Here is a 25,756-nt window from a genome sequence, read left to right as displayed (position 1 = left end):
ACAGAACCAATAAAGATCACCACAGCTAATAACTGTGAATGTAGCTTGGAAACTTTGATAGTTCAGGAATCCCTCCTTTGTTGATTTCTGTAAACCAACACTGTCAGTTTTGCTGAATACAATGGCTTGTGTGATGCCCAGCTCTTGCCTTGGCAGAACAGCTTCTAAAGACGGAAAACCAACAAATATCTTAAAATCTAATTAATAATGCAGACAATTTATAAATGTCTTGTTTTTGTTGACTTCGAATCTGGAATTTTTTTTACGTAAAATTGTGGTAAGAAAATCCAAAGGTATCGGATTTTGTGGTTTTAGGCCTAAACTTATTATAGTGATATGTAACCTTTCGGGATATCGGTAAAGTGCGAGCAGACGAAGTGTAAATACGTTAAAAATTAAAGCTAAACGACTAAAAAGTTAGATCAGAATATCTTTAAATTTTGTGAATAAATGTGTTTCTAATGGATAACAACGACAACTTACCATAATATTGCTCATGATCACACGTACAACTTCTTTCTGAGAGCGAATGGAAAATGCGTTACGAATTCTGACAAATACACAGTAGGGTGTCGTTATTGAAATACCGCGATAATACTGGAAGAATAGAGATGGCAACTATAATGTTTTAAACAAATATTTTTTTAACAAGCGTTTGTGATTTGTCAGGATAATAATAACAATAAGATATCGATCAAAGATCAAAGCAAATAAATTCGACAGATATCTGAGATTCGGCAATATATTTAAGACGGGTTATGTTCACGTAAATTGTGTTTGGTAAAGACTGTCACTATATGTAGTGAACCAGTCTTCGGCTTAAACCCACTGAAGATGAGTATTCAGGGGAGATAATTGAGTAATGTCTTAATTCTGGAACGGTTGCGAAGAAAAACAAATAATGCGAGAATATTTAGTGCGATTCGCTACACAATTATGATGTCATTGATATAATTTTTCCTGAGGTATGTTTTACATGTGATTTAGCATATGTCAATTTTTTTTATATTTGTTCAAGGTCATAAATAGCATTGCGAAAATACATGTCGCGTGGCAATTTTTTATGAGACGCATCCATATGTGGTATTCTTATGTAAGTTTATGTCTAAATGTCCATATGTATGAACGGTCAACTCCCGCTTCGCGGGCTTTTGCCCGTATAATGATACTATGTGTGCCTTCAATATTGTGAGTGTGTGTGTGTTTCGCAGATGTATAGGTCCATCCGCACCTAAGGGGTTTACCTTTCTTTTAAGAAACAAAAAAATCACTTACTAACTGGGTGAATATTTGATTAGGTTCCATTCTTAATAAAAAAATATTCAAAAACACAATAAGTAAAGCAGTGGCGACAGACCGTTTATCAGTTAGGTACACGTCAAACGTAAGCTGGGCACGACCTAATGTGACCCAGATCGCGATTATGAAGGCTTATTTGACGCACGTCAAAAGCTGTGAAGAGAACACCGTTACGGACATAAATACTTGTTTGATAATATTATTATATTTTAACATAATTTAAATGAATTTTTTGTCGTTGTTTCATTGTATAAAGTGATCATGAGTGGCTATTACTTCAATTCCAAATCGTCAGTGACTTTATCTGACCATTAAGTGCGTAACGGTGTAAATACACATTTAATTACGTTTCACAACTTTAAGAATTTCTATAAAATGTTTGGTACATGTTTATATACTAAATTCTTCTTTCATTGGACACCTTTTTGAAGACTTTATGATGTTAAAACACGTTTGCAGTTTTTGTTGAATCTTAATGTATATAAAAGTCTTCTTTTTTTGCGGCGTAACGGTGTTGTCACATTTTAACGGTGTGGACAGATTATCTTATACTTTCATATTCTTGTTAATTCGCATCGTGTTTTTTTTCTAGAAAGTATGTCAGATAAGTTCCATGTAAAACTTGTGATGTTGTTTGAAAGACAATCGGCGATATGAATACGAACTTTATTCGCATCATATTGTTTGTATAAATTTCTCCACACCGTTACGATGTTGTCAACAACGTTTCTCATTCAGCGTAACGGTGTGGAACGTAACGGTGATGACATGCGGGAATTCTGACAGAACTGATTCCAATTGTATTAATTCTCCATTTTTGTCTGATAAACTCCATGTAAAATTTGCGATGTTGTTTGAAAAATAATCGGCGATATGAAAACGAAGTTTATTCACACCATAATGTGTGTATATATTTGTGCACACCGTTACGATGTTGTCATCACCGTTACTCATTTACGGTGTGGACTGTAACGGTGATGACATTCGGGCATTTGATCATCCACAAACAGCATGCTACTTGTCTCAAAAACACATTACGCACACATTTTTTGTGGCATCTAAGAATACATAATATTTAAAAATCATAAAAGAACAGGAAGTGGAAATAGCAAAGAAAATGGAAGAACGGTGTCGACACTGAATAAAAGTACGTTCAATATTTTACTTACTTTTTGATGATTTTCACATTTTCGCGCGCGCTCTTTTCATTGCTTAATTATGCCGTAAAAGGTTGAAAGAATGTTAACTTTTCGGAAAAAGTTGTATCCCCGTATCATTCCCGTGCGGTAGATGAAATTTTCTTCGTAACGGTGTCGACTTGAAAAATTACGGACAGAGCCATAACTGACCATTTATAATTATTCTGCATAAAAAGCTACTAAATGTAACTGTTATTAAGTTAAGTTTAAATATATTTAGCTCCATATGGTTGGGTTTTTATTTTCATTTGACATTCTTTTATAAAACAATCAAGAAAATTACCCTTTAAGAATTCGGACAACACACCGTTACTTAAATACATGGGGGTTACTTGCTTCGACAAAGCATAAAACTGCTTTAAGCGTGTGATCTGCTAAGAACTCTTATCTAATATTGTTTACATATTATTTAACATTGTAATTATAAAACTTATCTCTGTTAATGTCTACCATTTAGATAATTGTTGAATATGGACAGTAAATGGAACCTAATCAAATATTCACCTAACTATTCTTTTCAGCAGAGAAACCCTGTGTAAGATCAGGTATTGAGGCAACTCTGTGTAAGATCAGGTATTGAGGCAACTTACACAGAGTGTGCCAGTATTTTCCATTCTTACTGCCATAACAGATCTTGGCCCACACTATGTTCTATTGTCACGTATTTTCGCGACCTTCAATTTTTTCTTCGACCTCTAAAGTTTCGTTCTTGTACGATACCTGAAGACAATTATGTCTGCATATACTCTGTGTGTGTTGGGGCTATTGCTCATCCCTCTTCATTTTACAAGTGAAGACCCTGCATCTAATTACATGAAAAATATTCATGAAGTGGCAGACCCATCTCACAGTCACAGTCTTTGGTTAAACTTTGTTAAACAGATACCGACAAAGCAGGCAGTTGCTTTATTGAACCAATTTTTCCAGTAAATTAACCATCATAACCCAAATCGAAATCTTAAGTTGTATTTCGGGCTGTGTTCAGGTCTGCTCACTAGAAAAAAGAGGCAACTTTTTGGCAGGAACCGTCTCACTTTATTCTACGTATGTGTATTACTCATCCTATTAGGAAATAATACAGAATCAAATCCAGGTCCAGTTAGTTCAGACTTATGTGGCACTTGCAATTTAGCAGTTAAATGGCATCCAGATAGAGGAGTCTTTTGTGAAGACTGTGTTACATGGTTTCATGCAGAATGTCAGGGCATGAGTTCACTTACATATCAGTATCATTGTGATCACTCAAATGAACCGTGGCAATGTACAAACTGTGGCGTATTTCATTATAACTCTACTCTCTTTGATCACACAAAGTCTATGCAATCAGATCATTCATTATCACATGTCAGTACAGACAACTCATCCGTCCTTACATGTATGCAATCCCCAGGCTCTGGGCAGCAAGCACCCTTACACTGTAGCAAACCAGCCAGTAAACAAACATGCATAACTACAAACTCTCAATCTATGAGACACAACAAATTACCAACTCACAAATCACAGTATGTACAACACTTAAAAATTGTGACTGTAACCTGTAGTCTGTTAAGAAGAAAACTTAGCTTTCCAATCTATGCTAGCTACTGTAAAACCTGATGTTGTTCTGGGTAATGAATCATGGCCCAAGCCTAAAATAAAAAATTCAGAAGTGTTTCCATCTGCTTACGATGTTTACAGAAATGATCGAAAAGGTAGGACAGAAGGCGGGGTTTTTGTACTGGTTCCAAATAAGTTAAGAAGTCATGCTCTCGTGGAATTAAAATCTTCATCTGAAATTATTTGGGTATATATAAAGCAAAATGGTAAAAAAGACCTGCTGGTCTGCATCGCATACCGACCTGACAGGGATTTTACATGTATAGACGAGCTGCATCGTACCATCAGTCTGACTGATAAATTAAATAGTACAACCCTGATTGGGGGCGATTTTAACCTTGGGGAAATCAATTGGAAAAATAAAACTGTAGACTCTAATGCTTCACACCCAGAAGAATGTAACACAATTTTAAACTTTGCAGATACTCATTCATTAAACCAAATAGTTGATGAACCAACACGACTATCTGATACCACAAAGAAATGTCTTGACCTGTTTTTCTTGTCTAATCTTTCTTTAGCCGAAACAGTTAAGGTCATTCCAGGCTTTAGTGATCACTGCATCCCTTTTGTTGATATTTTATCCTCTGCTAGAATAAATCGGAAAGAGAAACGAAAAATACTTCTGTTTGACAAGGCTAACTGGTCGGAAATCAAAACTGGTTTAATAAATTTCATAAATGTAAACAATATTAATGTTATGAATGTCCAGAAGCTTTGGGACAATTTTTCAAGGTCTGTCTTAACACACTTGTTGAAAAATACATACCAACTAAAAATGTTTCTGGCAAGCAGCATCTACCGTGGCTGAATTCTGACATTAAAAAGCTAATAAAAACGTGACCGGACTTATAGCAAAATGAAAAAGACTAAATATTACACTTTACTACCAAAAATTAAGAAGATCGGTTCATTAATACAAAAGAAAATTCGTAACTCTTACTGGGCCTACACGAACAACATAATATGTGATGAAACAGAACATAAACATGGGACAGCTAAACGTTTTGGGGGGTTCATAAAAAGCTTAAAAACTGACTCATGTGGTGTAGCACCCTTGAGGGATGATGGGGTCTAAAAATCTAACCCCAAGGAAAAAGCTGAAGTCTTAAATAAACAATTTTCTTCTGTTTTTACTAATGACACAAACAGCTCATATCCAGATCTTGGTAATAGCCCGTATAAAAACATGCCATCAATTAATATTACGGTAAATGGTGTTAAGAAACTCCTACCCAAACTGAATCCTTACAAGGCCGCAGGGCCAGACCAAATCAAACCCAGAATCTTACGGGAATGTGCAAATGAAATTGCACCTATTTTAACAATTCTTTTTAACAAATCACTTATTTCTGGTTCTGTCCCTTCTGACTGGTCCATGGCTTTTGTAGCTCCTATTTTTTAAAATAAAAAAAGTACCAAGCTAGTAATTTTAGACCAGTCTCATTAACATGTATTGCTTGTAAATTGCTGGAGCATATCGTTGTTAGTAACATCTTAGACCATCTTGACAACTTTACATCACGGTAGATTGTTGCTGAACTAGCCCATTATGGCATCACGGGCACTACACACTCTTGGATTAAAGCTTTTCTTGGTTACCGTAGTAAACAGGTTGTTGTAGATTGGGCAACTTCCACCATGGCCCCTATAATTTCTGGCGAACCCCAGGGATCAGTTCTTGGGCCTCTTCTGTTCCTGTTAGTGTATAATCATGTTGACGTCAATCCCATTCACTATCTCACTCCATACATTAGACACTCACGCCATCACCATCACATGGCATACTAAATACCACCAACTACAGCTTATTACCACAAATTTTCTTTCTTTCCAAGAACAGTTGTACAATGAACACACTTCCATCTTATGTAGTCAGCGCTGCTACGATCCCTGGATTTAAATCAGTGCTGTCTACATCAGTGTTCCTTCCTTAGATCACATGTTTCTGCTTTTATCCTGTTTTTAACTCGACTCATATTCTCACCACATGCACAGTTGTATATGTATATATTTAAGTCTTAAGGGCTTAAGGTGTTAGGTTATGCACCTTTTTATCACTGTTGATAGGATTTTCCTGAGTGGATTGAGTAAATCGGAAAACCTATCAATCTATTTCTTTTTACCCCCCCCCCCACGCATGGCCATAATGTATCAGTATTGAACATAGCCATTATTATAAAAGAAGAAGGCTGCATTATTTGAGGACACGGAGTGTTTTTCAGCAATCCTACATAATAATAAATTAACTATTTGGCGTTTCAAGAAAGGACTGATTTTGAATTATAGCAGTTATTCTAGTCATTTTCTTTAACATGTAATATATGTTTAAGGTTGGTTTAATATTCTGTTGGGGAGGGGGTGGGGCAGATGACCCGGAGGACACTCCACATGTCCGGTATACTGGTCATCTACCAAAGTCACATGCTTCCGGGTACGGAGATTTAACCCGGGTCTTCTAGTTGCGAAACGCAGCTAACTGGACAGCCGCTTCCAATGTGTTTTTGCATTTTTTATATATTTATGCATGCCCGTGACTGGGTGAATCCGGTGTCATGGACACCATCAAGCTTTACAAATCGTTCATGTCTCTAAACATAAATAATTAAAGCATATTTTTATTAAAGACACTTCTTCACAGATTTTCGTATTTGTTTTGGTTAAATGTCATTTAATTAATTTACTTATGAAAGTTTTCAATTTGAAATAGTTATTTTTTATAATAAAAAAGCAACACATAAATAAAACAAGAATATCAGTGAAACTGATGGATGCTCCCCGATGATGCGCTTTGTCAATCGATGTGCTAATAACCACCTAATCAAAGTACTGACAGTACTGGTGTGACGATGCCTTTAAAGAGGATGGATATAAAAGCATCAATTTAAGTTTATCTACATAACCACAATTGTGTATGTGTGTACGCAAATTTTGGGTACGAAAAAAAATTGGTTATGGAAAAAAATATGGGTACGAAAAAAATTGGGTACGAAAGACATTTTGGGTCCGAAAAATATTTTGGTAAGAAAAAAAAAAGAAAACTAAAAAATTGAGTACGAAAAATGTTTCGTACACAAAAATTGGGGGTACGGGGAAGAAGTACACGTGGGAAATTCGACCCATTCAGTGAAACTGGGAGGCGGGTTACGTTCTCGATCAAATATAACAAGAAATATCTTTAAAAAGATATTCGACGTGTATTTTCTGTACCACTTATCTTAAAAATACGTTCTAATACAGTAAAACGTTTGTGGATTATAACATTACGTTTCAGCAGATATATTCAAAACTTGACATGCTCTTTAATTACACCATGCTCTTTAATTTTACATGTATATCACACAAAACTTTATATTTCGTTGTTTCCTTTCCTAAGTTAATGATGTGTACGGACGTGATTTCACTTGCCCATGTGCATGAACATATAATTTTTCTCTTTTTATTATTGTTTTTTTTTCTAATTCAATAAGCTTAGACATGTTTGTTCGTTAAGTACGGCAATACTTTCATAATGATTCCCGAAAGTAGGTATGAGCGCATAGTCGTAAGAGCACTTGAATACGTGAGTTCGCCCATGAACACATGGTAAGATTAACAAAATCTCCGCGATATGACCTAATATGTGTTTAAAACAGCAAACAATATCCAACAAACGAAGAAATTAGCCAGCATAGTATGTGCACTGATGTGGCTCTGTAATTTCTGTTTGATAAGTTTATTAAATATGCAAAATGAGAAAGCACGCACAAGAGCGAGTTTCAAAGGTATCGCATGGCTATTATGCTGTTTATATACCATACTCGCTATAACGTTTACAAATGGAAGGTTCGAAATAATTCGTTTTCTTTACACTCATGATCGCGTTAAACGTTAATTAAACACGTTTTCATTCGCAATTTATTCACATAATCAAGACAAATGTCAAATACAATACAGAAAATGCATAGTCGTTTCATTGATTTATAAACATATAATTGATTGAATAAAACTGTTTTAAAATTAACATTTCCAAACTATTATTAAATCTTTTCCCCAGAATATGCTGTCCTATTTATGACTGATCTTCCTTTACCATTATCAATGATGATCAGCGAGGTATGCCGATTAGAAAAATCGAGCTATCTCAATCGGACTGGCTCGGTCTTTTACATAGGTCGCAATTGTGAAGAATTTTTTCATGGTATGATAACTTAGACGAGCTGCTTTGCAGCATCGTCAAAAATCTTTTATTAGCCTCGGAGACATTGACATTGACCCCAGTGACATCAAACCTCATCAAAAGGTAGATGCTCATGAAATGTACCTACATGCATAATATGTAAGAGATCGGTAAAATATTAAAGGCGCTATAAGAAACTAAAAAAATTGTGACGGAAAAATCTATCTTTAGCCTCGGTGACCTTGACCTTCACCCCAGTGACCTCAAACCTCATCAAAAGGTAGAGGTCCATGCACGGTACCTGCATGCCAAATATGAAATGTAACGGTAAAATATTGAAGATGCTATGAAAAACTGTACAAAATTGTGACAGAAAAATCAATTAGTAGCCTCGGAGACCTTGACCCCTGTGATCTCAAAGCTCATCAAAAGGTGGAGGTCCATGAAAGGTACCTACATGCCAAATATGTAAGAGATCGGACAAATATTGAAGGTGCTATGAGAAACTGTAACAACATTATGAAGGAAAAATATATTATTAGCTTTTGTGACCTTGACCCCAGTGACCTCAAACATCATCGAAAGGTAGAGGTCCATGCAAGGTACCTACATGCCAAATATGTAAGAGATCGGTAAATTATTGAAGGCGCTATGATAAACTGTAACAAAAGTGTGACGGAAGTAAGGAAGTGAGAAACCCCAAACTGGCAACTATATGCTCCCCGAAAATGTATTGGAGCATAAAAACATTCCAGAGCTTGGATTGAACTTGTGGCCACTAAAAATAAAAGCTTGCGCTGTATCACTAGACTGCGCAGGCTTTAAAAGTTGGAATGACAATTTCGACGCTATCTGGTTAATTCACTTAATTATTTATAAAAGATGAAAAGCGTTACAAACACATTATTATTTTTCTGATTCATTCATTAAGGAAATCACACGCACGGACACACCGACACATACATAAACACACATACGCACACCCATTTTAAATAAGGAATGTTATTTGAATTGTTTGAAAAAAATGCATACATGTATTTTTTAATCCGTGGCATGTTTTTATTGTAATTTTACAATTTTAAACAATCAATTAAGTGCGCGTTTAGTATTATTTTTTATCTCATCATCAGACGTGCATTGTCGAAATAAACCACTGTGGAATAAATTTTCCTCTATTTCGACAGTGCTGAAATATAGCTGTCACGCGCGGCGGAGAAAGGTCATATTACTCGGAATCAACTATAAAGTAATCATTTTAGTAAAATCGAAACAGATTCAACAAAACAAACATTTTGATACCAAGATGTAATATATTTTTTATCACATAATGCAACTCAAAAAGCAAAAAAACATTATTCACAAATATTAAGTGCGCGTACTCGTGACGTCATTATTAACTCGTCATACGACACAATGCATGTTATTTCACGCTAAAGCTGCAGTTGTTTAGTTTTTTTTTTCATTATTTCTTAAAAATCGGGGACGTAGAGGTATGATAAACAGAAAAACAGGTTAGTCACTGATCTTTTTGTAATGTATTAGGCTCGGCACGATTAAAATAATAAAACAATGTTTCCTTAAAATAACTTTGGGATTGTCCGTGTAGTTCGATTTTCCTATTCTATTTTTAAAGAAATAATTTACGACTAAGAAAATTGATGGGATAATTCGAATACTAGGTCGGTGCCGAATAAAGCAAAGTTTATTTTGCTCGGCACGAAAATCTGAACCACTCGCCAAGGCTCGTGGTTCAGATTTTCTAAGCCTCGCAAAATAAACTTTGCTTTGTTCGGCACCGACCTAGTATTCTCTATATTTTTATTTTACGGTGTTAAAATTGCGTTAAAATTCTACTTCAATGCCCAAAGAGTTGCATCGATCTCCAGAGCAAAAATCATAGAGACATTAAGAAGTGAATGAAATTTGGATCACAGAAATAACGCCACTTTATGATTGGAGTTTTATTTAAATAACAATCAAATTTTAGTGAAAAAAGCAGATCAAAGCTTCCTGTGTATGCTCATAATCCTTACCATTTAAAAGAAAATAGAAAATGAAATTTAAATTCACATATTCTGTTTCTTTGTTTTGTTATAATTTTAACTCGAAAACAATTGCTTTAACATGCATTCCTTAAAATATTATTTTCAAGAAGTTAAAAAAAGAAGTTTGGAGGATTTGAGCACGTTCAAACTTTTTTCTATAGTATTTGGGCCTTTGTTCGCTCGTATAAATAATTTTCCAACGCCAATTGTGAAATTTACTATACCACAACATGCCAGTAAAATGCACTTCATGTCTAACTTGATTTATATAAATTTCTGTTCTGATCATATCACTAATTAAACAATCGATAATAATACCTTTCCAATTTTCGGTTTTATGCGCTTCACTCGTATGCTCTGCAAAACTCAGCTTAGAAAATAATCATCTATATTAAGTCATTTTAAAATGTAATGTGTATATAAAAAGTTTAAAAATTATATTAAATAACAAAACTTTTTTAAAGGGGCCTTTTCACGTTTTGGTAAATTGACAAAAAAATAATGTTTCAGGTTCACAAATGTTCGCTGTAGTTATGATATTTGTAAGGAAACAGTAATACTGAATATTTATCATGCTCTGAAATATCCATACTATGCATCTTTTGACGATTTAGAAACTGAAAATTATAACGCTTTACAACGCGAAACGATTTAAATGATTACATCATTTGAATTTAAAAAGGTACGGCGCTAGATATTTTGGTATTCCTGTAAGTTATTTTTACAAGTGACGTCTTTCTGAAAAACTTTGCCAGATCATTAAATATCAATATTTATATTTGGAGAATTCATTTTTTTTAATTAAATGTTAAAGGTTGTGTGACAGTTTGTGCAAGCCAGGGTGATTCTACGGGAGTTTAGACGACTATAAAACCAAACTGTCTTGTGTCCGAGATATAATAATCATCGTCTGTATTAGCCGCAAGAAAATTATCAAAGACAAAGAAACGTTGAAAGTGATGAAATGCCACTGTAAATGCCAAACGTGAATATTTGGATTAATAAGACCGAAGAAGAATATTTAAACATTTTCAGAATGAAATGAACTGTAAAGAAATTCAGTAGACGTTTTTAACAAACTTTCTGTGATTGAATCTTGACGCTATGTTGACAAAGTGTTTGCAGAGGTCAATATTGAGAACGTTTTCACCGGCTCACACGTTAAAGCTAAATAACAACATGTCAGACGGATCTTCATCACAGACTGACAGCAATTTAAAAGGAGAAGTGATACGGTCTTTTCTCACATTAGAAAATCTAGACCCTAACATTTTCAGGTATGCCTTAAAGGGAATTAGTCACTTTAATAATTCAAGAGATTATGTACGCAGTCATAAATACAATCAAGTTATAATTTTTTTGTAAGCCAAGGCATGAAACTGATTTTCTCGGTTTAAGAGTTATATTAAGGTTAGAATTGTCAGCACTGGTAAGCACCATTACACTCAAGTAATCGTTCACTATCTTTGATCTCGTTGATATACAGAATATTATGTGAGTTTTGTATAAAGATCAAGTTTATCATGCAAGGCTTAGAACCATGGTACTAAGTCTAAGTGCAAGGCTTGCCTATTTATCCTATTATTTCCTCCCTTTTTCCATTTATAAATATCAAATATCGCATTTTTGATGACTTTGTTCTTCTGTAGTTGTCAGAAACAGATTCTCAAATTGTTGGAGTGTAATCTAAAATAGTATAGCAATAGTTTAGAGCTCAAGTTTAAATGATCGTTTTTTTTATATTTTTATCTGTTAATTGGATAAAACTCTTTATGCTTCATCAACCCCAACCATAATCAATGCTGTGTATCTTGTTTTTAAAAGATTATTATTGTTCAATTTCAGAGCTTCAAATGAAAACCTCTGGCACCCTCAAGGCAGCAGGTTTATATTTGGTGGTCAGGTTGTTGGTCAAGCCCTAGTTGCGGCATGCAACACAGTCTCACACGACCACCACGCCCATAGTCTGCACTGCTACTTTTTACGAGGAGGTTTGAGTTTCTTTGCGATTAACATTTAAGCCTCATTCTTACTAAGAAAAACGTGTGTAATGCATGTGTGTAAAGTTTTGTTCCAGATTAGCCTTTGCAGTATGCACAGGCTAATAAGTGACAACACTTTTTGCCCAGAGCCCTAGACTGTATTTTCGTTTAGAACAGATTTCCTTTCAATGAAACATTCCATAAAAGTGTAAAGTGTTGTCCCTGGTTAGCCTGTGTGGACAGCACAGGCTTAGATGGTACTTTACACACATGCATTAAGCCACTTCTTTCCAAAGCATTTACTATTGTTTACTTGTTCCACATATGGGTTGCCAGTGTCTTTATGTCAATGACAAATAATCGATAAATGAGGAAAATGAACCAACTTTATTTTACTATGAATTTTAATTTATCCTCATATTAAATTACATGGTCAGATTCTTTTGCACTGTAAAGGAAGTACATTATACAAGAATGCAATGAATCAACCAGGGCAGGTTACAACTGTTATCTTGGGAATAAATTGACTTTTATTAATTCCATAACAGCTGTAATGACAGGGCTTTTTTTCCTTCTGTGAGAATGGCCGTTTTTCACAATTTTAGGAAATTTGCGACTGAATTTTTCACAATTTCACGAAGTTCGCTACTCTTATTTTCAAAATTTTAGAAAGTTCTCGACTCATTTTTTTTACAAAATGTGTGGGCCAAGGCCGCTTCACAAAAACAGGAAAAAAGCCCTGAATGATTTCATGTTTGGTTTAGGGCATTTATCCTTACAGAAAAATGATCACATAAATCGCTACATAAACATAATCTTATTTATTTTGAAACTGAAGAAAGGTGTTTTTTTATGTCAAACAATACATTATTTTCATTAACATAACTAACATATGTCTAATTTCTATATTCATTTATGTTACTTGAGTCTCCAGAAAAAAAAAAATTTGTTACTTAGGAAACTCAAACTGGCCGATACTGTACCATGTCGATCGAACGCGAGATGGTGAGACATACTCTAGTCGAAGTGTGAAGGCTAGTCAAGATGGGAAGGCAATATTCACGATGCAGACATCTTTCAAGAAAGACGAGCCCCAGGGCTATCACTTCCAGATGGAGATGCCTCAAGTGGAAGGACCAGACAACCTAATGAGCACAGACGAGCTTCTCAGGCTGAGACTTGAGTAGGATATTGTTGAAATGAGATTCCTTCAAATAGTAATTTCCAGTGCTGTACATACACGTATAACAATTCTTCTTCTCGATCCCAGTTACCATTTTTATGCCCCCATTACGATTGGTAATGGGGGCTGTATAGGAGTCACTTTGTCGGTAGGTCTGTCCTGAAAATTTCATAAGATCTTCACCAAACTTGGTCAGAAGTTGTATCTAGATGATGTCTAGATCAAGTTTGAATATGGGTCATGCCGGGTCAAAAACTAGGTCAGGGGGTCACTTAGTGCGTTTTAAACTGAAAGTTTGTCCGGACCACAGGTGGTTAGCGTGTGGCTATGATATTAGTGAAAACATCATTTTGAATGATTAATAATTATATTATAACGAAAAATCAACTTTTCTGAAAAAAATAATTTCACTATCAAATATATATATAACAAGGTATTCAACTCGAAATCGCCCGAAGACGGGGTGCATCGCTTTCAACAGCCATTACTTCATCAATTGTGCAGCGATTTTCATGAACCCGATCTTATTCATCGCAGAAATGGATGCAAGGGTGAAGCAGGTTGACTTCTGGAGGGCCATATTAGCGCATTCTGAGAAAACAGGCTAATCAGGGACGACACTTTTCGCCTTTATTGGACTTTTGCTAAGAAGAGACTTCATTTAAACGAAAAATGTCATAAAGGTGGAAAGTGTCGTCCCTGATAAGCCTGTGCGGACTAAACAGGCTAATCTGTGACGACACTTTACGCACATGCATTATGCCCAGTTTTTTCAGAACACGACTCATATAGTTTCTTCTGCAGGCTCTCAGGTTCCTTTCATACTTATTCTCTCAGTGGCTTGTAGTCATAGCTTTCAAAGAAGATGTTTACAGCCGTTTGGTTGGCTATTCCACCTGGACACTTTGGAGGCCACACGATGTGAAATCTCATGTTATGATTTAGTCGATTTTGCCCAGTTTGCATTCAGGACATAATCTCCTCTTTGGTACCCATTTTTTTATTCTAAATTTATTTTTTCGTACTCAAATTTTTTTTCCTTCCCAATTTTTTTTTGTAGTACCCAATTTATTTTTCCTACCCAAATTTTTGTTGTACCCAATTTTTTTTCCTACCTAAATTTTTTTTTCCATAATTTTTTCGTACACCCAATTTTTGTACCCAAATTTTTTTCGTACCCAAAATTTTCGTACCCACATACACAAATGTGGTGATGTTCATAAATTTAAATTGATGCTTTTTGTATCCATCCTCTTTAAAAGCCTCGTCACACAGTTCTGTCAGTACTTTTATTCTTATTTGTCATTGATTATCCCCACGCTCCGAATTGGAGCGGGGGGATTATGTGGTTATCTCCGCCGTCTGTCCGTCCGTCTATTTGTCCTGGCCACTATCTCCTCCTACACTGTTAGCACTAGAACCTTGAAACTAAAACACATGTTAGCTATGAGAATATGTGCGACAGTGCACTATTTGTAATTTTGATCTGACCCCTTGGTCAAAAGTTATGGGGGCTAGAATGGGGCCGGGTCAGAGATTTTCACTCATTTTTAGCTCACCTGTCAAGAAGTGACAGAGTGAGCTTATGTGATTGTGTGATGTCTGTCGTCCGTAGTGCGTGCGTGCGTCCGTCAACAATTTGTTTGTGTAGACAGTAGAGGTCACAGTTTTCATCCATTCTTTATGAAATTTGGTCAGAATGTTTATCTTGATGAAATCTTGGTTGGGATTGTATTTGGGTCATCTGGGGTAAAAAAACTAGGTCACTAGGTCAAATAATAGAAAACCTTGTGTAGACAATAGAGGTCACAGTTTTCATCCAATCTTTATGAAATTTGGTCAGAATGTTTATCTTGATGAAAACTGGATTGGGATTTTATTTGGGTCATCTGGGGTCAGAAACTAGGTCACAAGGTAAAATCATACAAAAACCTTGTGTAGATAATAGAGGTCACAGTTTTCATCAGATCTTAATTAAATATGGTCAGAATGTTTTTCTTGTTAAAATCTGGGTTGGTATCTTATTCAGGTCATCTAGGTCAAAAACTAGGTCACAAGGTCAAAGTTTAAAAAAAAACTTGTGTAAACAGTAGAGGTCACAGTTTTCATCCAATCTTAATAGAATTTGGCAAGAATGTTAATCTTGATAAAATCTGGGTTGGGAATGTATTTGGGTTATCTGGGGTAAAAAACTAGGTCACTAGGTCAATTCATAGAAAAACCTTGTGTAGACAATAGAGGTCAAAGTTACCATCAGATTTTTATGAAATTTTGTCAGAATGTTTATCTTGATGAAATCTGGAGAGAGATTGTATTTTGGTCTTCTGGGGTCAGAAACTAGGTCACTAGGTCAGATAATAGAAAAACCTTGTGTAGACAATAGAGGTTATAGTAATAATCTGATCTTAATGAAATATGGTCAGAATGTTTATCTTGATAATATCTGATTTTAGATCGTATATGGGTCATCTGGCGTCAAAAATTAGGTCATTGGGCCAATTCTAGTAAAACCTTGTGTAGATGAAAGAGGTCACAGTTTTCATCACGTCTTAATGAAATTTTGTCAGATTGTATTAATTGATGAAATCTGGCTTGGGATTGTATATGGGTCATCTGAGGTCATAAAGTAGTTTATCTGGTCAAATCATAGTAAAACTTCCTGTAGATGATAGAGGTCACAGTTTATCAGATCTTTATGAAACTTAGTCAGAATGTTTATCTTGATTGAATCTGGGTTGGGATTATATATAATTAAACTCAATTCCTTAAAATGAACTTATGCACTTTGATGACCTTCAATTTTTGACCACTTGTGCAACTTAATTCAAAGTCTGATAGAATTTAAGTTTATGTAGCAAGATTAGTCAGGTGAGCGATTCAGGGCCCTCTTGTTTTAGGTTATTTTACATTCACTTCTTCATTCCTACACTGATTTACTTCAAATTGATACTGAACATCTCTTATGACAATACAGTCAATCTCAACTATGCATGGCCCCATAACCAACCCAGGGGCGCCCCGCCATTATAGACAACACCCACCGAAATTTTTTGTTTTAACATAACTTCTTCATTCATTCTCCAATTGACTTCAAATTAATACTGAACGTCTCTTATGACAACACGATCTATCTCAACCATCCATGTCCAGATTACCCACCCCAGGGCCCCGGCCACATAGGCCACACCCATCAAAAATCGCCTTTTTACTGTAACTTCTTCATTTCTATACCGATTCACTTCTAATTGATACTGAACTTTTCTTATGACAATATGGTCAATCTCAACTATGCATGGCCCCATTATCAACCCTGGGGCGCCCCGCCCACATAGACTACACCCACCCAAAATTTGTTTTATCATTACTTCTATATTTATTCACCAATTGACTTCAAATTAATACTGAACATCTCTTATGACAACACGGTCTATTTCGACCATCCATGTCCACATAACCCACCCTGGATCCCCACTAACATAGGCCTTGCCCACCCAAAAATGCCTTTTAATATTACATCTATGCGGCGTGGGATACGCGTCGGCCTCTGCCGCGCCACTTCTAGTTTTGGTTATTTTGATTGGTTCTAAGGACCTAGCGATATCATTTGCTTCATTGGTTTGATAGCTTCTGATATTTTTCTAGTTTTAACCCTTTGGTCATAGCTTCATGTGAGTTTTGTCTCCCTCTGTGTTACTGCTGCATGTATTGGCTTGTTGCTGTGGTATTGCTCTCATTTGCTTTAATTCAACCTGGTACCTGTCGTAATACATATGTGGTATTTTCATTTGGGGATGATTGTGCCAATTTATTATCTCCTGCACTCTTGTAGGAACAGCAACAGTTAGCCAGGGGCATTTTATTAATCCATAATCCAGGCATATCTGGCTTATCGCACAACTACACCTATATCTAAGGCTGTCCTTCCCCTATATGCCAACAGTGGACCCTCTTGTCTGGGTGTGGTCATCCCACTTCCCAATTTGGGGATAGTCAAGACCAGCATTTATCAATTTATATGGAAGGATCTAAAACGGAATATCAATGTGATGAACCAGCTTCGGTTTTGCCCCCCCCCCAACACACCAGCTGCCCCACGCTTTGGAAATTGTATTAAATTTGTGCAAACGAAACGAATAAAATATGCGCACAAACTTCAATAACAAAGACGAAGACATTCTATAGAAAATGGTCTTGATTTTCAACCTCAGTTGCGAGCACTGTGTAAATAAAAATGTTTTTACATTTACCATTTGTGATTGTAGATATTCCCCATTTATTTGCATTTTTATTCCCCCGAATGAGGGCATATAGTGATCAAACCGTCCGTCCGTCTGTCCTTCCGTCACACTTTGCATTTAGGTTTCGCATTTAGGTTTCGAAAAATGCTCATAACTTCACATAGCAACTTGATATTTGGCATGCATGTGTATCTCATGGAGCTGCACATTTTGAGTGGTGAAAGGTCAAGGTCATCCTTCAAGGTCAAACGTAAAAAAACATGTATCAAAGCGGCGCAGTATTGGGTTTTGTGTTTCTGACAAACACATCTCTTGTTTTACATGGAAGATCAATTATAAATATCCAGAATTTATTAATGTACTTATTTATTATTATATCTAGTAAGATTCAGCTGGCTTACGAATTCTTTTTAAAATATATTTAATCCTATTTACTAAAGTTTTCATAAATTGAAATGATGTAAATGAAATGATCAGAAAAGAAACATGGAAACATGGAAAGTAAAATAATGTGATCTTCCATAGGCTTGTATAATGGGTAGGTTATATGATGTCACTAACAGTCTAATTTATAGCTTTCCATGAGAAAAGGTATTACATAAAGTACCTAGTCCAAACAAATTTTAGCAAGAATTGCATCGTCCTGTTACAGAAACAAAGGAATCTCTGACCGCGAGAAAGAGTTCATAAACCGAATGCTGTCTCAAAATCTTCCGATTATTATTCGACCATGTGACCCCGAGGGTTACTACCGGGTGAAAATCTCTGAGCCGAAGCGGTTTCTATGGATGAAAGCAGCGGGACACATAGGTAAGGCACTGTGTAACCCATGGTGACCTGTGTTATGTCTTACAGGTCCGGGAGTGAGAAAGACTGGGAGCATGTGTTAGCGGATGAATTGAAGATTGTAATCCGGCCAATAAATCCAATGGTCTTCTTTAAAGAAAGATCTGGGACGCCAAAGCGAGTCATGTGGATGAAAACTGGCGGAATGATTAGTAATTTTGAACTTATTTATGTTTGTGTTGACATGTTTGGCCTAAATATGTTTAAAAAAGAGATTTTCAAAATTAATGAAAAAAAAATATTGCAAATAAAATTCTCTATAACTGATCCTTGAGGACATATCTTTAAGCTTACTTTTTCAGAGTGGTTACTTGCTGTATAGTTTAGTTCATAAAAATATATCTCCAACACAGAGAAAAACAAAGGTGCGCATGTGTGTGAATGAGTAAATGAGTTTTTTTATACTAATAATGTAAGAATGTCAAACATGTACAGTAGGAAGAGGGGGCTAAATCTTCAATTTACATACTTAAAAAAGTGCTTTTTACAAATTTTCTGTAGCAAATTCTATCCAATATTTACATGTCTTTGCATGCCCCGGACAAGCTAGATAGCATGGACAATAAATGTCCGCAGTCTCTGCTAGTATTAAATAAATGCCTGAAATATGTGTACAATTGCTGCTTACAATACTCATAAATAATTAAAAAAATAAAAATTGGAATAGTCCTTTTTTAATTACTTTTTGGACATGTGCTCGTATTTAGGTTTGCGTAATGGGCTATGCATTTGTTGGATAACCCTGGAAAAACATATTGCTACGATCTGTTTACAATAATTAGTCATTACAAATTGATAACATGGACAATGGATTGCGTACCCCATGCTGACACTGCTGTAAAAATTTCACATATTTGTATCTGTATTTGTACTATGAACAAGGTTGCCGTGGCTTTGTAGATACGGTGTCCGCCTAGCGACCAGAAGGTCATAGGTACGGCCGGGACTCAACAGCGTTTCACTAAGCCTTCGGTTTTCAATGCAATCTAGTTTAAACCATGTATGCCATGCATCTAGAAAAAAGGCCTTGGCAAACAGCCGAGACCCAGATGAGACACCGCATGATGCGGTGTCTCATTAGGGTCTGCGCTGTTTGCTTAAAGGAATTTCTGTAAGAAATATTCTAAATATAGAAATAAATATACTAGACATTCCTAATTTTGGAAATAGATTGATCCAATTTAGAAGGATGGGAGAGTCCAGTAGGCATAAATAGGTTAAATAGATATGTTTAAAATATAAACAATAATAAAAAAAGTGATTGCATACTGCAGGTGAAGATACAAAGTTGCACCAGTGTGTGGCTGCCTACATGTCCGATTTCTCCTTGCTGGGTACCGCACTTCAGCCTGGCGGTATGAACTATCGCATAAACTTTATGACCTCTCTCGATCACACCATCTGGTTCCATAACCCGTTCCGTGTGGACGAATGGATGCTGTACGAGGCATTCAGTCCACATGCAGGTAGGTTCAATTAATATTAGGTATATACTGTAGTTGATGGTTCTGTGTGCTAATTTTTTGATAAAGAAACAACCAATTTATTTTATCAACAAATATTATTAAACAGATTAATATTTTGTGGGGTAAGCGTCTGTTTTCAGTTTTTATTATAATGTACTCAGAGACATAGATGTTGTACTATATATATATATATACATATGAAGGAACTACATGTATTATTATATGTTGCAAATATTAAAGTCTAAGTGAAGACTTCATGTTTTGTACCCTAGTTATTATTATCAACCTATTAACTTAATTGTAATTACTGGATACGTAGCTTTCAAAGCACTGGCCTAGAAGTTATCATAGATGTTTTTTTTGCGTTGCATTTCTGTCCCATATTTGATAAGCCTGTTTCTGACTGCAGGCAATGGGAAGGCATTCTGTCACGGTCGTGTGTGGAAGCAGGATGGAACGCTGGCAATGTCGGTTGCCCAGGAAGGTGTCATTAGACTGGAGCCAGTTGCCGCCAAGTTATAGACTGGATATAAGCTGTCATCAGACTAGAGCCAGTTGCAAAGTTATAGACTGATTCTCAGGAAGGTGTCATCAGACTAGAGCCAGTTGCCAAGCTATAGACTGGATCACAGCTGTTAGTGCTTGGTTAGACAGATCTAATGTCCTTCTATGCATTGGTATTAAGTTGTGTATACATGGAGGATATTAGGTTAGTGTCTGTTTGTGCTTGAATTTAATTATCCAACGATGAGTTGAAATGCACTGCTTAGCTTGCCAAGCAATGCAAGCCTTTTGGCGGAATAATTGAAGTCAACAAAGACACTAACCTTATATTCCATTCTGCAATGTAGATTTATTATATTTTTTATGTCCCCCACCCACTATAGTGGGGGACATATTGTTTTTGCCCTGTCTGTCTTTTGGTATGTTGGTCTGTTTGCTCCAACTTTAACATTTGCATTAACTTTTTCAATATTCAAGATAGCATCTTGATATTTGGTATGCATGTGTATCTCATGGAGCTGCACATTTTGAGTGGTGAAAGGTCAAGATCAAGGTGATCCTTCAAGGTCCGAGGTCAAATTATGTGGCCAAAATCGCTCATTTTATGAATACTTTTGCAATATTGAAGATAGCAACTTGATATTTGGCATACATGTGTATCTAATGGAGCCTCACATTTTGAGTGGTGAAAGGTCAAGGTAATCCTTCAAGGTCAAAGGTAAAAAAAAAATCAAAGCGGCGCAGAAGAGGACATAGTGTTTCTGACAACCAAATGCCTCTCATTTTGAGTGGTGAAAGCTCAAGGTTAAGGTCATCCTTCGAGGTCAAAGGTAAAAAAATAAATTCAAAGCGGCGCAAAATGGGACATAGTGTTTCTGACAAACACATTTCTTGTTTGCTGATACAATCAAAATTGTTTACCTAAAGTATTACAAATACTAGCCAAAGGCAGATCTAATTAAATGAATCGTACTTAGCGTGGTAATATGAAATACAACTGTTTGCGATCTTTCTCGGTTAAACTGCTTGAAAGAGTCCCCAAGATTTCTATACAAAAGCAGAGAACAACAAACAATATAACTATATGCATTATATTAAAATTAAATCAGCATTCCAAATGTTACACACTTAAGGAGAATACAGAATGTATTGTTAAAAATTAAATTATTGTTGCAGCCAAGCAAAATAAGAAAACCTAAAATGGCTTCCATACTTAGTTTTGCAGCATTTATCACTACAATATTGTTAATTTTATTATATATAAAACTCTAATATTTACACAATTTTTTGCTTACTGGCATTTCACAATTCAAACCTGTATTGGCTCTCGCTCTCCTCACTCTTTTTAATGGATCATAATCACCACGTTTATCTGAGTCAAGTTTTGTTAGCTTTCATTCCAGCCATATATTTCAATACTTATTCACATTTAATAATAGTAATCCATCCGTAACACACAAATGCTTTATATGTTAATGCGACTACGTTGCTAAATGCCCAGACACTCGCTTTAATTGAATATAATCATACAAGCAAGTGATTACGTCAGCAGTCACGCGCGTTCAGTTGGGCGATATTGTTTGCATTTACTAAAATAATATAAGAAACGCTGTATTGACTCGATATCTTACGACAATTATTCCTCAACGGTACACTGATTTATAATTTATATATCCCATCAATGTATATATTAAAAAGTTTAGAACAAATGGACGAGGATGTTGATACATTTTAACGTAATAACTCGTCTTCAAGTCTAAATTGCATTCTACCTTTAACAGAAAATAAAAGTCCAAACAAGTAGTTCGCATGTAGTACATGTAGAAGCAGGATAAACAAAACAGAGCAGAAAAGACAGTGTATAGACTTATACAAATGTACATCGTTTAAATACACACAATTTAATACAAAATATTGTCATGAGTCTTTGTATTACAACGTAGGGGCTATCAGAAAATATCTTACAATTTGAGGCAAAGTATATTTTAGAAATGAGTAAGTCTTTATATTTCCGTAGTAAAATATCTATAATTTCACTGGCAGTAAACTACTCAAGTATTCGTTGACACAATTATTTGTGATACCTAAAGTACGGCTAGAGCTTCCTTCATATATATACACAAATTTATAATTTCAATTTTACAAGTTGAGTTCAATAAAGTATGGAACTGAAAAACTGATGGATTCACATAGTAAACAGTTTGTATATATTTATGCCTTACTTGGCGGAAACATGGACATATACATATAAAGTGGAATACATCCTAAGATCACAGCATTGACAGTATCGTTCTGATAAAGACAAGTAGGCATGAACAACACACGTGTATCCGACACTCAGAGTAACCTCTTCTATGAAATGATTTAACTGTACGATGAAAGTAAATGACAGCTTTGTGGATGTTTTGCGTTGGTTGTCATAGTTCAATATTCTAAGGTTTGTTGTAAGGCACTCAAAAACGCAGTTGAATAGTTACATATAACGGATTTGATACACATCATACATATGTCAGCTTTGCGAAAAAACAAACCGCATGTTGAGAACATAAACATCTTGTTATTATTATATTCAAGCCCAAGAAAATTGTAATATGTTATGTAATCAGAGTTTTCTTGCTGTCATAAATGCGTGCTTCAGAGGTATCAACACAATGATTCAATACTTTATAGGTTTTATTGAAGGGAGGTGCAGTGCTTAAGAACCGTTAGCCTTGCTGACATAATTGTCTTTTTTAATATTTCATATTTAATAGTCATTTGCAGTCCTTCGTACACGTACCAGATTTTATTCATACCTTTCCCTCTTCCCTGTTATATTTTTCATGGTTAATTAATAAAAGAGATGAACATTCACAAAAAAGAAGAAACTGCAAAGCATCTCACGCGCAAATAACAGGACTCATAAAGTGTATATGATCTGACATGATTTCATACCATATTTTGTGACACGAGGAAACGAATTTTGTTTGTCAGCGACCTTCTTATCATCAATTGTACTGTCTATAATCATTGAACACTAGGAACTTTAACACGTTATTCTAAAGCAATGTAACATGATAAAGATTCGTGAAAGTCTGAATGTTTCACCTCGAAAAGTGTAGGAGAACGTCTACGGACGAGTTTGTGTTTACGGACAGACGGATTGACAGACGGACAGAAGGACAGGCGTTCATATGGATTCCAGCATACTTCCAAATTGAGGAAAATCAAGATCGCCCTTAAAACAACAGAATGATGTAAAGCGTTAAAATTGTTTGTGTAGTTAACCTGCATATAGACCTAGCCAGGGATTACTCAGTTACTTAAATGTATGACTAAAACGTTTAAAGTCTGTTGTTATGGCGTTGCCTTGTGTTTTGTTATGTTTTTTGTTAATGATATTTATTCATTTATTATCATTTTAACTGATATTTTGTTTTTATTGTTATGGACAAATATTATTTTGCATGTATTTCCCGGTACACTTTCTTTGTTTACCATGTTGATTGTGTGTAAAGTTAGTTTGTTAAATTTATGAGTATGTCTGTGTGAACTTACGCTAGATAAAATACAATTTATATGAAATCGAACCTATTCTGTTATTAATTTCATTAATTTCGTCGATTCAATGTGATCGTAAGACAATCATTAGCACTATAGAAGATACTGTTGCTTCATGTAATGATCATTTTCAGAACCAGTGAAAACCGACGTATGATCGTTTGATTCAATCTGAGAACTTGAATCGTATGAACCTACGATATTTATTTATTTTTAGTGTGAAACTTGTTAGTGAACTAATATGTCACGGTACTCTTGAATTCCGATATGTTTTTAGAATATGCAACGTGTATTTTCTATCTTGACTCGTATACGAAATATAACATTAAATGGACAGAATAAGAGCAACAGTACTGGCAGAGTCTCCTATGCGATTTAAGAACATGCATTTCACGTCAATCGTTTCATCGCGCCGTCCAATCGAAGAAACTGGGGGCGGGGCTTTACATCTGGGGTTCGTTCTCCATTTCCATTAATTTCCCCGGGGAAGCCGACACTTGTTCTTTATGGGATGAGCATAAATCACCGGGCTATTGTTTTGGCACGTGTTTTACGGGAACTCTATAATCGATTAGGCCAGTTGCCAAATGCAGTCAATTTTATTGAGTGATATGAAGGCCTCATTAAAGCGACACATCATCGATGATTCTGTCAATATGAGAACTGTTCCAATACGATAACAATAATCTTGTAATAGCGAACTCGTCGTCATATTCTTTTTATAATAGTACTAGATTACACCATGGCGTGTTGTGCGCACCAGTATTCCGCTCACAGGTGGTCAGTGTGAGTCCATGATATTAATGAGTGAAAACATCATTTTGATGGAAAATAATCAAATTATAACGAAAAATCAACTTCTCTGAAAAAAAAAACTTCACTACACTATCAAATGTAATATATTATATATAACAAGGTATTCAACTCAAAATGACCCGAAAACAGGGTGCATCGTTTTAAATAGCCATTACTTAATCAATTGTGCAGCGATTTCCATGAACTTGGTCTTATTAAACGCAAAAATGATTTTCCTTTCTGGAATGTTCATATCTTGCAATATTTTTACAAATGCTGGGTCATATTTTAAGAAATAAAACGATACACTACTCGCGTAACCTACTCGTCACCGATTGAAGTATGATATCTTCACAACGTAATGGTACCCCTTCACGTTGGGCCAATGAAATCGCTCGTGTGTTTACATGTCGGCCAGTTGAAATGTATGTAAAGAAAGGTTTCAAAAGGCACTGGACAGTTAGCTTTGATGCATAATGTAATTGCAAGAACTTTAAGTTTTTTTTATAAGTTTTATTGAATTATGGTATCGAGGTCCATGAACTTTGCAGAGAAAATGCCCTTTACTTCGTGAAGATTTCAGTCTGAGATCGGGTCTGATCGATGACGGGTAGGTTACGCGAGCTGTATGTCGTGCTGTTTCTTAAAATTTGACACCCAGTATTTGTAAAAAACTGCAAGATATGTACATTTCCAGAAAGGAAATTCATTTCTGCGTTGAATAAGACCGAGTTAGTGAAAATCGCTGCAAAATTGATAAAGTAATGACTGTTCAAAGCTTTGCACCCTGTTTTCGGATCATTTCGAGTTGAATACCTTGTCATTAAAATACATATTTGATAGTGATTTTTTTCAGAGAAGTAGATTTTTTATTATAATTTGATTATTTTTCATTCTAAATGAT

General features: G+C 35.4%; 1 protein-coding gene across 2 annotated transcripts; it reads left to right on the top strand.

The window, feature by feature from the left end:
- Positions 1 to 11,111: 11,111 nt before the first annotated feature.
- On the top strand, positions 11,112 to 24,086 carry LOC127882376 (acyl-coenzyme A thioesterase 8-like). Of its 2 annotated transcripts, none has more exons than XM_052430975.1 (6): positions 11,112 to 11,575; positions 12,144 to 12,289; positions 13,238 to 13,463; positions 18,557 to 18,699; positions 19,822 to 20,013; positions 20,423 to 24,086. In XM_052430975.1, exons 1-6 carry the CDS (start codon positions 11,403 to 11,405, stop codon positions 20,533 to 20,535), a joined length of 993 nt encoding a protein of 330 aa, XP_052286935.1. In that variant the 5' UTR covers positions 11,112 to 11,402; the 3' UTR covers positions 20,536 to 24,086. The 2 variants fall into 2 exon arrangements, with proteins under 2 accessions (XP_052286935.1, XP_052286934.1); XM_052430974.1 differs by lacking the exon at positions 18,557 to 18,699 and adding an exon at positions 18,354 to 18,511 and having other exon boundaries at positions 11,131 to 11,575.
- The last annotated feature ends 1,670 nt before the right edge of the window (positions 24,087 to 25,756 follow it).

This window comes from Dreissena polymorpha, chromosome 5 (genome assembly GCF_020536995.1).
Source record: "Dreissena polymorpha isolate Duluth1 chromosome 5, UMN_Dpol_1.0, whole genome shotgun sequence".
Classification (NCBI taxonomy): Eukaryota; Metazoa; Mollusca; class Bivalvia; order Myida; family Dreissenidae; genus Dreissena; species Dreissena polymorpha.
The sequence above is the reverse complement of the archived record's forward strand: the minus strand, read 5'-3'. Positions and strand labels throughout refer to the sequence as shown.